The sequence below is a fragment of the Nestor notabilis genome, unplaced genomic scaffold, assembly GCF_000696875.1.
Source record: "Nestor notabilis isolate BGI_N333 unplaced genomic scaffold, ASM69687v1 scaffold1917, whole genome shotgun sequence".
Lineage (NCBI taxonomy): Eukaryota > Metazoa > Chordata > Aves > Psittaciformes > Psittacidae > Nestor > Nestor notabilis.
The window spans coordinates 30,693-43,933 of NW_009937617.1; the positions used below are offsets into that span (position 1 = coordinate 30,693).

Below are 13,241 nucleotides of genomic sequence, written 5' to 3' on the forward strand. Positions count from 1 at the left end.
CCTGTGGCAGGGGGGTGGAACTGGATGAGCTTTAAGGTCCCTTCCTAAAATGGCCAAACCATTCTAGGATTATGGACTTTCACATGGTCAGGGACTTCTTCTGACTTTTCACTTTAGCTCTATTTAAGACCAGTTTAAACATGCTTTATTTTGTCCTGACACAGTCTTTGTACAACAATAGCTTTCCTCTGTTCCAGATATTTACAGGGAGAACTCATACCCCCCGTCGCAATTCCTCATTTGTTAAGCTAAACACTGACTCTGAGTTTACTCCAGTAAGTTGTCTCTGTATTCAGGTTGTCACGCTGGTTGCTCCTTTTGGCACTGTTTTTAACATATCATTCCTGATTGTGGGAGTTAGAACTGTGCATGGTATTCTCAGAGAAGTCTCATTTGTGTGTTATTTTCCATGGAAAAGCCTTCCCTGGAATATGAGACTGAAGGTCTCTTTTTCATGGCCAGTCACATCACTTTTCCACATTATAAAGTGATTGATTAACATCTCTGTGTCCCTCTCTTGTCATTTCCAGCTAATGAGCCAAAGGTTAGAGCAGAAACTCTTTTTATTCCCCAGGTGCACTTTGTATTGTTAATAGAAATGGGATTAAGTTTATTCCAGCCCTTACATGATCCATTTCAGATATTTTGCTCTTTTTCTGTGTTAACAGGGTTTCTTTATTTTCTGTTATCGGCAGATGTCCTTGTATCTTCTTCCAAGATTATTAAGAAAAATACATAATAATCCTGGTTCTCTGAACTGCCTGAGAAATTCCATGTTGTTTTGCTTGATACTGGTGGTTCACCTTTCAACAGCCCCATGACCAGTTTCCTGTTAACTTGGTTCTTTACTGCATCACCATTTTTGTGCTAATTTTTGTGTCTTCTTGTAAACTAAAGCATTTTTTGTGTGGTGCTGCATCAAAAGCTTTATTTGGGCTCATGTAGATGAGAGCTGCTGTGCTTTCCCCATCCAACAAGACAGGCATTTCTAGAAGGGTGTGATCAGAGTAATTTGCCATGTTCTCTCTTGGTAAACCAAAAAGCATTTTCTACACATTAAATTGCCTCTGGGTTTGTTTGTTTGTTTTTTTTTTTTTTTTAATAATTTTCCTTTGAGTTCTAAGTCTTCATCTGTGGTGAAGTTCCTGGCTGGGTATAATTCTAAGGACAGAATTGCGCCCCTACTTGTCAGTCTATATTCAAGAGAGTGATGGTGCTAAGAACAGGCCAAGTGTGGTGACAAATGGGGAGATTAGAGTCTGATCATCTCCCAGCTTTTCAGCCAGAAGCTTTCTTCATTCTTTGTCCCATAACTCACACAGGTGGGGAAGATTTACTACTTGTTCATACTTCATTGGCAGCATCCTTCATTGCTTCATTTTTTAGAATGGCCACTTCACTACTCTATCTGATGATTTGTCCTTTTTCCTTTAAACCTGCCCTTGCAAGCTAAATACCCGCTCTCTATGTGGTCATCTTTTAGAAATGCCATTTACAGTGTCAAACATGGAGCTCTTCCCCACCAGCTCACAAAGCCTTGGTGCTGACATTCTTCCTGTGTTTCTGCCTCATCTCCTTCTTTATCACGTTTGTTACTTTAGACAGTAATCGGTATATAGTTGCCAATTACCAATTGCCAAGGTAGAAGCAACCTGCTCCGAGGACGTGTGTGGTCTTGTCATTATCTCTCCTTGGTGCTGCCCTTGATAAACACTGATGTATTACAGAAGCAAAATTAAACTTCCATGGCCACCAGAAGAAAAAGACTTGAGCACTTAGACCTAAACCTTGGGAAAAGGCTCCCATTTTGGTGATGGACTCTTATATTTCAGGAAGCATCTAACTTCAATATAAGTTCTGAAATTATCTCAAAAGGCGTTATGAAGTTCCTTGTGGTCAGGTGCTTTTGTTAGTATCAAAGTTAAGTGCAGCCGATTTTCTTAATGTTAAAAAAGCATTCTTTTGTACTAAAGTACAGCAGCTGAAGATTATTGACAAGAAGATAGGAAACACAAGGTGATTATATTTTCATCAGCTGTAAGCCTGCTGAAACTTTGAGCACTCATCATTTGGAAAAAGTCAAAAGCAACATGAAATTTGTAGTTTGCTCCAAGGTCATGTTCTTTGGTATCAAGCTGCATCCACAGTTGTCATGGTTTAAGCCCAGTCGGTAACTTGGAACCACGCAGCCGCTCACTCACTCCCTCCCTTTCTCTTCCCCCTGCTCCTGGAGGGATGAGGAAGAGAATCAAAAGAATGTAACTCCCACGGGTTGAGATAAGAGCAGTCCAGTAACTAAGGTATAATACAAACCACTACTGCTACCAATAATAACAATAATGATAAGGGAAATAACAAAGGGAGAGGATACAATTGCTCACCACCCGCCGACCGATACCCAGCCCAACCTGAGCAGCGATCTGGGCCTTCTGGGTAACTCCCCCCAGTTTATATACTGGGCATGACGTGCTGTGGTATGGAATACCCCTTTGGCCAGTTTGGGTCAGGTGTCCTGTCTCTGCTTCCTCCCGGCTTCCCCTCCTCCCTGGCAGAGCATGAGACTGAGAAAGTCCTTGGTCAGAGTAAACATTACTGAGCAACAACTAAAAACATCGGTGTTATCAGTGTTGTTCCCAGGCTGAAAGTCAAAACCACAGCACTGCACCAGCTACTAAGAAGGAATAAAAATGACTGCTGTAGCTGAACCCAGGACAGCAGTATAGTGGTAGGGACACTGGCTGTGTGCATTCGCTTCACAAATATGAGTGTACACAGGCTTATCTGCTGTATAAACTGTTATCACCTGCAGTCCTGCAACCAGCTCTGAGGCCCCCAACATAAGAAGGAGCTGGAGCTGTTGCAGTGAGTCCAGTGGAGGCCATGAAGATGCTCCAAGGGCTGGAGAACCTCTCCTATGGAGACTGGCTGAGAGAGATGGGCTGAAGCCTAGAGAGGCGAAGGCTCTAGGGAGACCTTAGAGCAGCTTCCAGTGCCTAAAGAGGCCCACAAGAAATCTGGAGGCGGCTTTTGACAAGGGCAGGTAGGGACAGGACAAGGGGGAATGGCTTTAAACTGACAGAGGGGAGATTCAGATGAGATGTGAGGAAGACGTTCTTAACTGTGAGGGTGGTGAGGCCCTGGCACAGTTTGCCCTGGGAAGCTGTGGCTGCCCCATCCCTGGCAGTGTTCAAGGCCAGGTTGGACGGGGCTTGGAGCAATCTGGTCTAATGGAAGGTGTCTCTACCCATGACAGGGGTTTGGTACTGGATGAGCTTTAAGGTCCCTTCCAACCCAAACCATTCAATATTCTATGATCACTGTTACGTTTCAGAGTTTGCTAAAGCTGAGATACAAACCAGTAAATGTCTTACTCTTCCTGGAGCTATTATTGGAGGCATCACTGTGTCAGTTCCTTGAAACTATCTTTCAAAAATCCTTTGTTCTTATAAACACAGTATTTTCGAGAATATTTTCTTTTGTCAGCTGTGACTTTTCAAAGTATCTTGCCGTATAGTGACAGGATACAGATTCTGAAGGGAGTTTTCACGAAGGAGTAACTGAAATCATCACTGTCTGGTTTCTATGTTTGCTTTTTGTAGTCATTACAGAAAAAAACCCCTTCTCTAGAGAAGGCATTTTACAGTAGGACCCCGACTTCTCTTCTGGAGTCACCTTCTCTGTAATCAGCATGGCTGGAGCTGGGGAAGATTGGTTTCGTTTCTTAAATTCACTTCTGTTAAATACACCCTTCCCGTGCAAATACCAACAGCTGCCTGTGTTGTGTTGAGGGAAGTGTTCTCTTTTGGACTGTCAGCCCTTCCTTGTCTAGCCAAGTGGTGTTCTGACAGGTTTTGTCACCAAACCTTCACAGTCAGGTCCTATTGTAAGCCTAAGTTGAGTCTTGTTTGAATTACTAGTTGATAAGGATTATGTAATTGTTTTAAATTTTAGACGCCTCTGTACACCTTAAATAGTCCACCTGAGGAGAGTTAATAAAAATTTCTGTAAAATATCCCACTGAATATGTGGAAAGAAGCATGCAGAGGAGTTCAAGGTCTTTGAAGAAGAATTCCAGGGAGATAACTTCTCTGTAGACTGGAAGTGATGTGGATGTGAAACTTGTGGCACCTACTATGGCTGAAGCATGAAAGCTGTGTGGGCCCGACAGTGTCCAGAGAACTGATAATACCAGAATCTTAGAATCCTGGAATGGTTTGGAAGGGACGTTAAATCTCATCCAGTTCCAACCTCCTGCCATGGGCAGGGACACCTTCCACTAGACCAGGTTGCTCCAAGTCCCGTCCAACCTGGCCTTGAACACTGCCAGGGATGGGGCAGCCACAGCTTCTCTGGGCAACCTGTGCCAGGGCCTCACCACCCTCACAGGGAAGAACTTCATCCTAAAGGTCTCATCTAAATCTCCCCTCTGCCAGTTTAAAGCCATTCCCCCTTGTCCTGTCCCTACCTGCCCTTGTCAAAAGCCCCTCTGCAGATTTCTTGTTGCCCCTTTAGGCACTGGAAGCTGCTCTAAGGTGTCCCTGGAGCTTTCTCTTCTCCAGGCTGAACAAGCCCAGCTCTCTCAGCCTGTCTCCATAGCAGAGGTTCTCCAGCCCTCGGAGCATCTTTGTGGCCTCCTCTGGACTCGCTCCAACAGGTCCACATGTTGGGGGCCCCAGATAATGGGGTTTTGGAGTCTGTACCCCTGTTACAGTGAGATCCTGATCTGTGACCTGAGGCTCTTGATGCTTGGTTATGAAGAGCAAGAGCTGTAACATGGTGATGTGGGTCCTTGGGGCATTCAGTTCACCTTGGCAGATTTGCCTTTTGTTTGTGAGAGTTGCAACACACACAACAGCGTCTAACTTTTGTTTGTGTTTCAGTTCTGGTGTCAAAAGCTTGGAGGAAGTTTGTCTTCAGGTAACAGATCTTCTGCCTGGCCTCAAGAAGCTACGGAATCTGCTCCCCGAACACGGCTGTCTGTTACTGTCTCCAGGGAACTTCTGGCAGAACGACCGTGAGCGATTCAATGCTGACCCAGATATCATCAAAACCATCCACCAGCATGAACCAAAGACATTACAAACATCAGCTACTCTCAAAGGTAAGATGCTGAAGTGCCAAAGCAGCTGTTGAGAAATGCTTACAGCTTGCATTGCTGTTTTGCTCCTGGTATCTCCAACATCTTGATTGCCAATATTACCAAATGGGGTGGCATTTTGTTACTCACAGCATCTGAAACGAAGCTATGAAATATATGTCATCTCTCATTTTATATCTGTATTTGAACTCAGCTCTGTATTTGTGGAACACAGTCTCAGTCAGACTCCTTTCTGTAGGTGTAAAAATAGCAGGTAACTTGTCCAAGTCTTATTGTTCCTCTTACTGTATGGATGCTCTAGCCTATCTTTGTCCTTCATGCTATTGTCTGTCAAGACTGCCTCATTGTTAGAGATAAATGAACATTCATCCTGCTCCCTCTTGTGTGTTCACTGATACTTGCTTGCATTTAGACCAAGTATCATAAAAGTATTTTTCTCTCTTAATTAAAAAAAATCCTCTGACCATGGCTGGGATCATACGCTTTAGCGGTTCCATAAGGCCAGAGGAAATGCTGTTCTTTTGGTTTTAAAGGAACTTTGTAGATGTCAGGAAGCCTATAATATGACATGTCTGGAAAAGGGTTTTATAACTCTAGGATAAGTTTGTTTTAAAGGTTATTTTTTGAGCATACAGAGCATGTGCACACTGGGGCTTTGGGGTGCATGGAGCCCCTCTGAGAGCTCTTTTGCAAATGAGATAGAGCTTGACAATATCCTAGGAATTCCAGGCAGTGGAACAGTGGCAGTGTTCATCATTATCCCTGTTTTTTAAGGTCTGCATTTTAGTGCACAAGATTAACAGAAGAGATGTTAAATAGCGTTTTGCAATGCAAGGTCTGCCTGGAACCTCTGGTTCACATCACACACTGACATGCACAAAACCAAGTGTCCAAGGTTTTCTTTGGCTGCATCCTTAAAGGAAATGCTTGTTTCCGCTGTTGAAGGACAAATTGGGTGCCCTCTTGGCATGCCTTTACAGTAACACACAGAGTTTGAGGAGCAAACAGAAGGAACTAGAGGTGCATGTAGCTCATCCTGCTCACAGAGATGGTGTGGAGTGGCTCACCATCATAGAATGGTTTGGGTTAGAAGTGACCTTAAAGCTCATCCAGTTCCAACCCCCTGCCACGGGCAGGGCCACTTTTCACTAGGCCAGATTTCCCCAAGCCATATCCAACATAGCCTTGAATACTTCCAAGGCAATATTGGAGTACTGCTGTGGGTGGACACCGACTCTTCAGGAATGGAGAGGCTGGGAGGCTGAGGATTGTCCTTTTGCAAGTGAGCAGCGGGAACACATGGAGTTTTGCTTAGGAATGGGTGATGATCTAGTTGAGAGCTTATGAGTCAGGATTAGAGGGCAGACCTTATCTGCTACAGACTGCCCTGTCAGGAAGAAGCAGCTGAAGACAGACAACTTTGCCACAGGAAGATTTTTCTTCCACTTAAAGGGAATTGCCTGTGGTTTAATTTGTGCCTGTTGCCTCTTGTCTTGTCAGTGGACACCACTAAGAAGAGATGCTTCGTCTTCTGTACTTCCCTGCATCAGGTATTTATCCGCATTGGCAAGGTCTCACCAGACTGAGAAGTGCTTCCTATCAGGACAGTAGTTCAGCATTCTTCACAGTGAACACCTCTTGTATCCCATCTTTTTTATGTTTTTTTTTCACAGAATCACAGAATGATTTGGTTTGGAAGGGACCTTACAGACCATTCATTTCCAACCCCCCTGCTACGGGCAGGGATGCCTTCTACTCAGCCTGTCAATGTTTTTCTTGTCCTAATGTTCCATTCATACTATGTGTTTGCAGACCTATTGTTTGGACTCCCTGGAAAGTACAGCGGGGTGAACCTCTACAATAGGAAGCGAGTGGTATCGTACACTGTCACCCTGGGTCTCCAGCGATATGATTCCAGGTAAGGAGCTTTGGCTGTGCTATTTCAGAGTTAGGGATCCCTTGTTCAATTCTTGGCTAATTTGCTCTTTGTTCTGCTCTGTTTATTGATATGTTTTTCTTTAATCTCTGTTTTTTTGTGGGTTAGAGTGTTTTAGGATCTTCTGAACATGCTGCAGAAAACCAGGGTGCTGGTTTTGGCAGAAAACTTGCTGTGTTGTAGGGAAAAAAAAGGGAAATTAAATACTATCTGTTGTCAGTATCTCTTTAAAAAAAGTCTATATAGTGCCCAAAGGTGCCAGCGGAAGTTCCTCCCATGATGGCTTCATCTGCACACAGAACTGTCGCTGAGGCAGCCAAGGCCCAGTAGGTCTGTTTTGATGCAGTTCCTGGTACAAGTCGTTTGCTTTCCAGTAAGTGCTAATTGGACTGGTATCACCTGTGAAACCCTTTTGGCAACGTTGGCAAAACTGGCTTGGATTGAGTGCATCCGAGGACTAAACGCTCTGCTCAGTGCTGCACAGACTTCCCCAAGGGATGCCTAGAATTGAATTGACAGTGCAGTAGTTGAAACTTACTCTTCTGCCACTCATGCAAGAACCCTGCAGCCTCAAGGAGTGTCATGTAGCACCTTTCATCAGCCATAATTACATGAAATTCAGGGGATGTTAGAGACTACAGTGTGTTCTGTTCTCCAAGGCCAGTATTTTGGATGACGAGCCTTTGCTTTGAACAGTTTTCATTGAATCCTAGAATCCTAGGTTGGAAGGGACCTCAAGGATCACCTGGTCCAACCCTTCTAGGCAAGGCATGACTTGCACGACATGGCCCAGCACCCTGTCCAGCCCAGTCTTAACAGTGTCCAACACTGGGGAGTCACCACTTCCCTAGGGAGATTATTACAATGGCTGATTGTTCTCGCTGTGAAAAATTTTCCTCTTGTGTCCAGTGGAATCTCCCCAAGGAGTAACTTGTACCCATCACCCCTTGAATTTTCCGTGGGACTCCCTGTAAAAAGGGAGTCTCCATGTTCTTTGTGTCAACCCTTCAAATACGGGGACATGGTGATAAGGTCTTCTCTGAGACCTGTCCACATCTTTTTTGTATAGTGGGGACCAAACCTGAACACAGTATTCCAGAGGTGCCCTGGCAAGAGCTGAGTGCGACAATGACATCTTTATCTCTGCTGGTGGTACCTTTGCTGATGTTCCCAGCATTCAGCTGAGTCTTCACAGCTACCTGTTTCATAGAAACCAAGGTCTGTGAGGTTGCCACAGTACAGATGTGGCACATGTAGTTTGTGCCTCAGAGGAACAGACTTTAGGAGTCAGGCCTAGAGAGAACCATGCTTTGTAAGCCTGTGAATCTGTGGAGCTTCTTCCTACTTGATCTGTATCCACTGAGCTTCTCCATGGAATGGTGTGCTGGTTGTTGGGTACAGTGTAATTGACATCCTCCTGCTTGCTTTCCATCTCAGGTTCCTCAGCAGCCTCCGCTCTCGCCTCAAGCTGCTGCATCCCAGCCCTAACTGCACGCTGCGAGAGGAGAACATTGTTCATGTCCACTTCAAGGAAGAGATTGGCATTGCTGAGCTGATACCTCTCGTCACCACCTACATTATACTCTTCGCTTACATCTACTTCTCCACACGTAGGTTTGTGGGGTGGAGAGATCTGAAGGGAGGGTGAGCTAATGAGCCACCTACACACCTGCCAGCTGAATTTATGTGTGGCATCAGTGGTGCAGTGCCCTTTCCCTGGCTGCAGATAAGAGAGACTCCAGTCTGTGCCCTGCAGTGCTGTCCTGTGTTTCAGCAGGGAAGGTGGAGTTGAAATTGTACCCTGCACTGTCATGGACAGAATTGATAGTCCTGTTTATCTGACTTCTGCTAATTTGTCCCTCTTAGACAGTGTGGTGTTATTCCTTGTGATATCTTCTGAGGTGCTTTCTGTTTTAGGCAGCTTTAAATCCCATAGTAATGACATTTTTCCAGTTTAGAGGGACTCATTCATTGTCAGACAGATCAAATACATGTTCTGAGGTGATGGTTTTAGACCTTAACAAGCCACATTTAGTGGTTAGATCCCTTTTTATGCCTCAGCAGTGCTGTACTGGAGGTAGTTCGAGCTGCAAGCCATGCATTATTCTCTGTCCTTCCCTGGTTACAGTACTTCTTATGTACTGGGAGGATCTGGGAGCTGCATTTCAGACATTGAGGCTGAACTACCATTACTTCTGGGTTGCAGGGTATTGAGCTATCTGCTGAAATAAGTCAGGATGAGGATCCTTTCTTGTGTTCGTAAGATACCTTCTTCTACTTGGTAACCAAGACTTTGCATTCCTTTTTTTCAGGGAAAATTGACATGGTGAAATCAAAGTGGGGACTGGCGCTGGCAGCGGTCGTGACAGTGCTCAGCTCTCTGCTCATGTCTGTTGGGCTCTGCACGCTGTTTGGTTTGACACCTACGCTCAATGGAGGGTATGTTTCTAGCACCAGAGCTCTTCCTGAAGAAGGGTAGATGGTGGTGAAGACAGCTGTTAAATGCTTAATCTTTAAGATCTGGTATTTTTCATATAAGCTTGTGTGATACTCTTTTAAATACGCCTATGCAAAATTGGTATCGGATACTTTCCAGGGCTGAAGGACCATGTGTTTCTCTGCTGGCCAGCAAATAGACCTGACTGGGTCCCAGTCTTCCTGGAGATGCCTTATTGCTTAGCAGTTGACTCTTTCTGCCTAAAGCAGAAGGAATTGTTGGGACAACACCTTATTTATAACTTGATTTCCTGGCAGCTAAGTAGGTCTTCACATACCTTCCTCCTGCAGTGACTTGCTGTGCCATGGAGAAACACTCATTACCTTTCTTCTAGAGGAGGGAGCTTCATTACATTACACTCAACAGATCTTTTAAGGGTGGTAGAACTGACCTGTGGTATTTGTGCCTGGGAGGCTGCCTGAGAGACTTTGCATCCAACACTGATAGTTGTCTGCTCTTCTTTTAACTGGGGTTCCCTTTGCATGTTAGAGTTGGCACCTGGGACTTCTGATGTGGTTACTACCATGCTTTATATTTGTGTCAAGCTGAAAACCCTTGAGAGAGCTCTAATTGGCACCTCATCTACCCAGGTTTTGCACTGTTCATTCCTTATTAATTAAAGTTCCATTCAGAATCTTTTGGTTTTTAGATCCCTTCCGTAAGTTATGCTCCAACCCTGGCAGTGTTCAAGGTCAGGTTGGACAGTGCCTTGGGCGACATAGTTTAGTGTGTGGTGTCTCTGCTCATGGCAGGGGGGTTGGAACTAGATGATCTTAAGGTCCTTTCCCACCCTAAGTATTCTATGATTCTATAAGTAGTTAAGGAAATACCCCTCATTTTTCTTGCCATTGCTGTCCTTGCAGCTGTATGCTGCAGGAACACTGAAAATTTGACCCCTGAGGAGTGAGTTTCTCCACCCAGGGAGGGTGCTGGGGACAGTTTACCAGGAGCCAGTCCTAGATGGAGGAATTCCTCTCCTAGAAGCCTAAAAGAGTGATGAATAATTGACTTCAGAAAATGAAATTGCTGTTGTTTCTGTTTTTACCACTGTTGTGCCATGGAACTTTAATTACAGATCAGGACTGCATTATTCTGTGAGCTGTACAAACAGAACAGAGGTGACACACTTGGAGTTTATAATTTTAACACAAGAAAAAGGGCAATATTTGGATGTAGATACATGGGAACTGTTCCAAGGGAATGGCTAGTACAATTACCAAGGCCTGTGTATACCATCACCCTTACTGTTGTCATACAGAAGGGCTAAAGTAAGTCTAGTTATCCTTCCTACAGGATAGCAAGAGTTAATTCAGTCCTTATTTCTAAAAAAAAAAATAAAAAAAATAAATCTAGTTTTCCAGCAAAATTTCTTTGCTTAATTCTTGCAATACTCTATAGATTATGTCTAATTAGACAGAAGACCCCTGGATTCTATGCTGATGGGGTCTGATGACATGGTTTGGGGTTTTTTACACTTGTGGTGAGTGACCTTTTCCTGATTCCCCAGTGCCTGCCAGAGCACTTTCTCTCTAGTTACCTGATTCTTGATGGAAGATGAAGTGTTCCTGGTGTATCACACACCTGTGGCAGCATGCTAGGGTTTGGCCAGCATAGGGTGCAGAGTTTGGTTCAACTTTGATCTGGCTTTCCACCTTTTTGATCTGTTTTGCTTACAGCAGAGCCTTCCAGATGTGGGTGTGTTTGTGTTCATGGGTCTTGTATTTATGATAAGCCTTTTTCCCTCACTGGTTTTTCTAAGGTGTTAAAATGAAGCTTGTTTCTTTGAGATCATTGTTGCTACAGACATGATATGTAAACTGGACTTTAATCATTATCAATCAACTTTTATAATGAATTTATTGTAGTTGAGGTAGGCATTAGTCTTATTTTACAGAAAAGTGGAAATAGGTAACATGATCTGTGCAGAGTTTAAGGAAGAATAAGCAGTAAGGCTGAGGAGAATGCCAGTTCAGTGAAAGTGGGGTTCCTGCACACTGGTGGACTGTGACTCTCTAGTGAGTCTGGAACACAAGCCACCAACCCACAAGTTGGCATCTCAGCTAGATTAGAGGAATCACAGTCTGAAATGATGAACTACTTCTCCTTGCTGCTTATAAAAAAAGGCATAAACCTGTTCAAATGTGAAAATCTGCATTTTTTATGAGAGGCTGCTATGATCAGTTCTTAAATTCTCCACGTTTTGGATAAACCAAGGTTGTCTCTGTTCACAAATGCATATGGAGTCACAGAAAATCTGTTTTTTACGAGTCAGCAGTAGCATTTCTGTTGACTCTCTGGGATGCTGGATCATGCTATGATGTAGCACCTTCTGGCATCAAATCATTAAGTTTCTGTAGATGGACACAGTATGGCATCTCCCCCTGCCCTTCCTCTTCCTCTTGTAAGCTCTTTCTCAATGCTTGGCACTGCAAGTCCAAAAATACAACAAGGATCTCTTGCCATCTGCTTCCGAGTGGGGACAAATGAGGTTTTGGAGTTGCAGGGTGTGAACAGCTTGTGTTTGGCCTGCAGAGTTGCATTATTCTTCAAGAAAAGCTCATGTCTCATTGCTTTTAAACTGCTGGTAATTTCACATGAAAGCTGCTGATTCTTTAAGGACTATTGAAACTCATAAGCCAGAACTATTAGTTAATTACCCTCTGCAGTAGAAGCTACAGTTTAAGTAGGACATAGTTAATGAAAGAATTCCAAGTTTTCTTTTCTGTATTTATTCTGCCTTTTGAAGGCTACTGCAGCTTATCTGGGAATGCTGCTGACCCCTCTGCCTGTCTCACGTAAGGACAGGACTCCGCAAGGCCTCTTCAAGAGTGTATCCTTGCAGATAACACACTCTGCAGGACGTGCTGTGCTGTGCCAGGCAGCAGAGCTCTCCCTCATGTTTGTTGTGTTCTCTTTTACTTAGAGATTTCCATCCCTAAGGATTACAAAGAGCTTTTCTTAAATCTGTCCCCCGTCCTACAGTACTGCTTGGAGAAGTGACACAGATTATGAACTGAAGATGCTATAGATAAGGACTGAGTTGTACTTGCTGATGAATTTTGGATTCTTGAACATTAACAGGAAGTTGCCCATGAGAGGCTTATATAGATTTGTATTTTTTTCACTCACTATGGAAATTCATGGCCTGTGCAGCTTTGGACAGGAGGCGAAGGAATCAGCGTGTTGCACGATTGTTAGAGCTAAAATTTCATTAGGGTACCTGGAGAATCATGGAGTGGTTTGGATTGGAAATGACCTTAAAGCTCATACAGTTCCAACCCTCTGCCACGGGCAGGGACACCTTCCACTAGAGCAGGTTGCTCCAAGCCCCGTCCAACCTGGCCTTGAACACTGTCAGGGATGGGGCAGCCCCAGCTTCTCTGTGCCAGGGCCTCACCACCCTCACAGGGAAGAACTTCTTCCTCAGATCTCATCTAAATCTCCCCTCTGCCAGTTTAAAGCCATTCCCCCTTGTCGTGTCCCTGCCTGCCCTTGTTAAAAGCCCCTCTCTAGCTTTCTTTTCTTTGGGTTTTGTTTTTTGGGTTGGATTTTGTTGTTTGTTTAATTTTTTCCTATAATCTTGCTTTCAGTGTAGGTCTTGCTGTTTCAGCTTGCTGTTTGTTCAAGGAATCAATTGGCATGAAGTAGCTGAGTTAGCAGAAGTGGTTCCAAACAGATGTTTTTCCCTAGCTGAGCTTGTAGGGCACAGG

General features: G+C 44.2%; 1 protein-coding gene across 1 annotated transcript in view; it reads left to right on the forward strand.

The window, feature by feature from the left end:
• SCAP (SREBF chaperone) overlaps nucleotides 1-13,241 on the forward strand; it is a gene marked incomplete at its 3' end in the record, with an annotated part of 44,983 nt that overhangs the window by 11,895 nt on the left and 19,847 nt on the right. Inside the window, exons 4-7 of the mRNA XM_010018890.1 lie at nucleotides 4,881-5,101; nucleotides 6,911-7,016; nucleotides 8,472-8,644; nucleotides 9,347-9,473. Of these exons, the coding sequence (XP_010017192.1) occupies nucleotides 4,881-5,101; nucleotides 6,911-7,016; nucleotides 8,472-8,644; nucleotides 9,347-9,473 (627 nt within the window). The remainder of the gene's footprint in view (nucleotides 1-4,880; nucleotides 5,102-6,910; nucleotides 7,017-8,471; nucleotides 8,645-9,346; nucleotides 9,474-13,241) is intronic.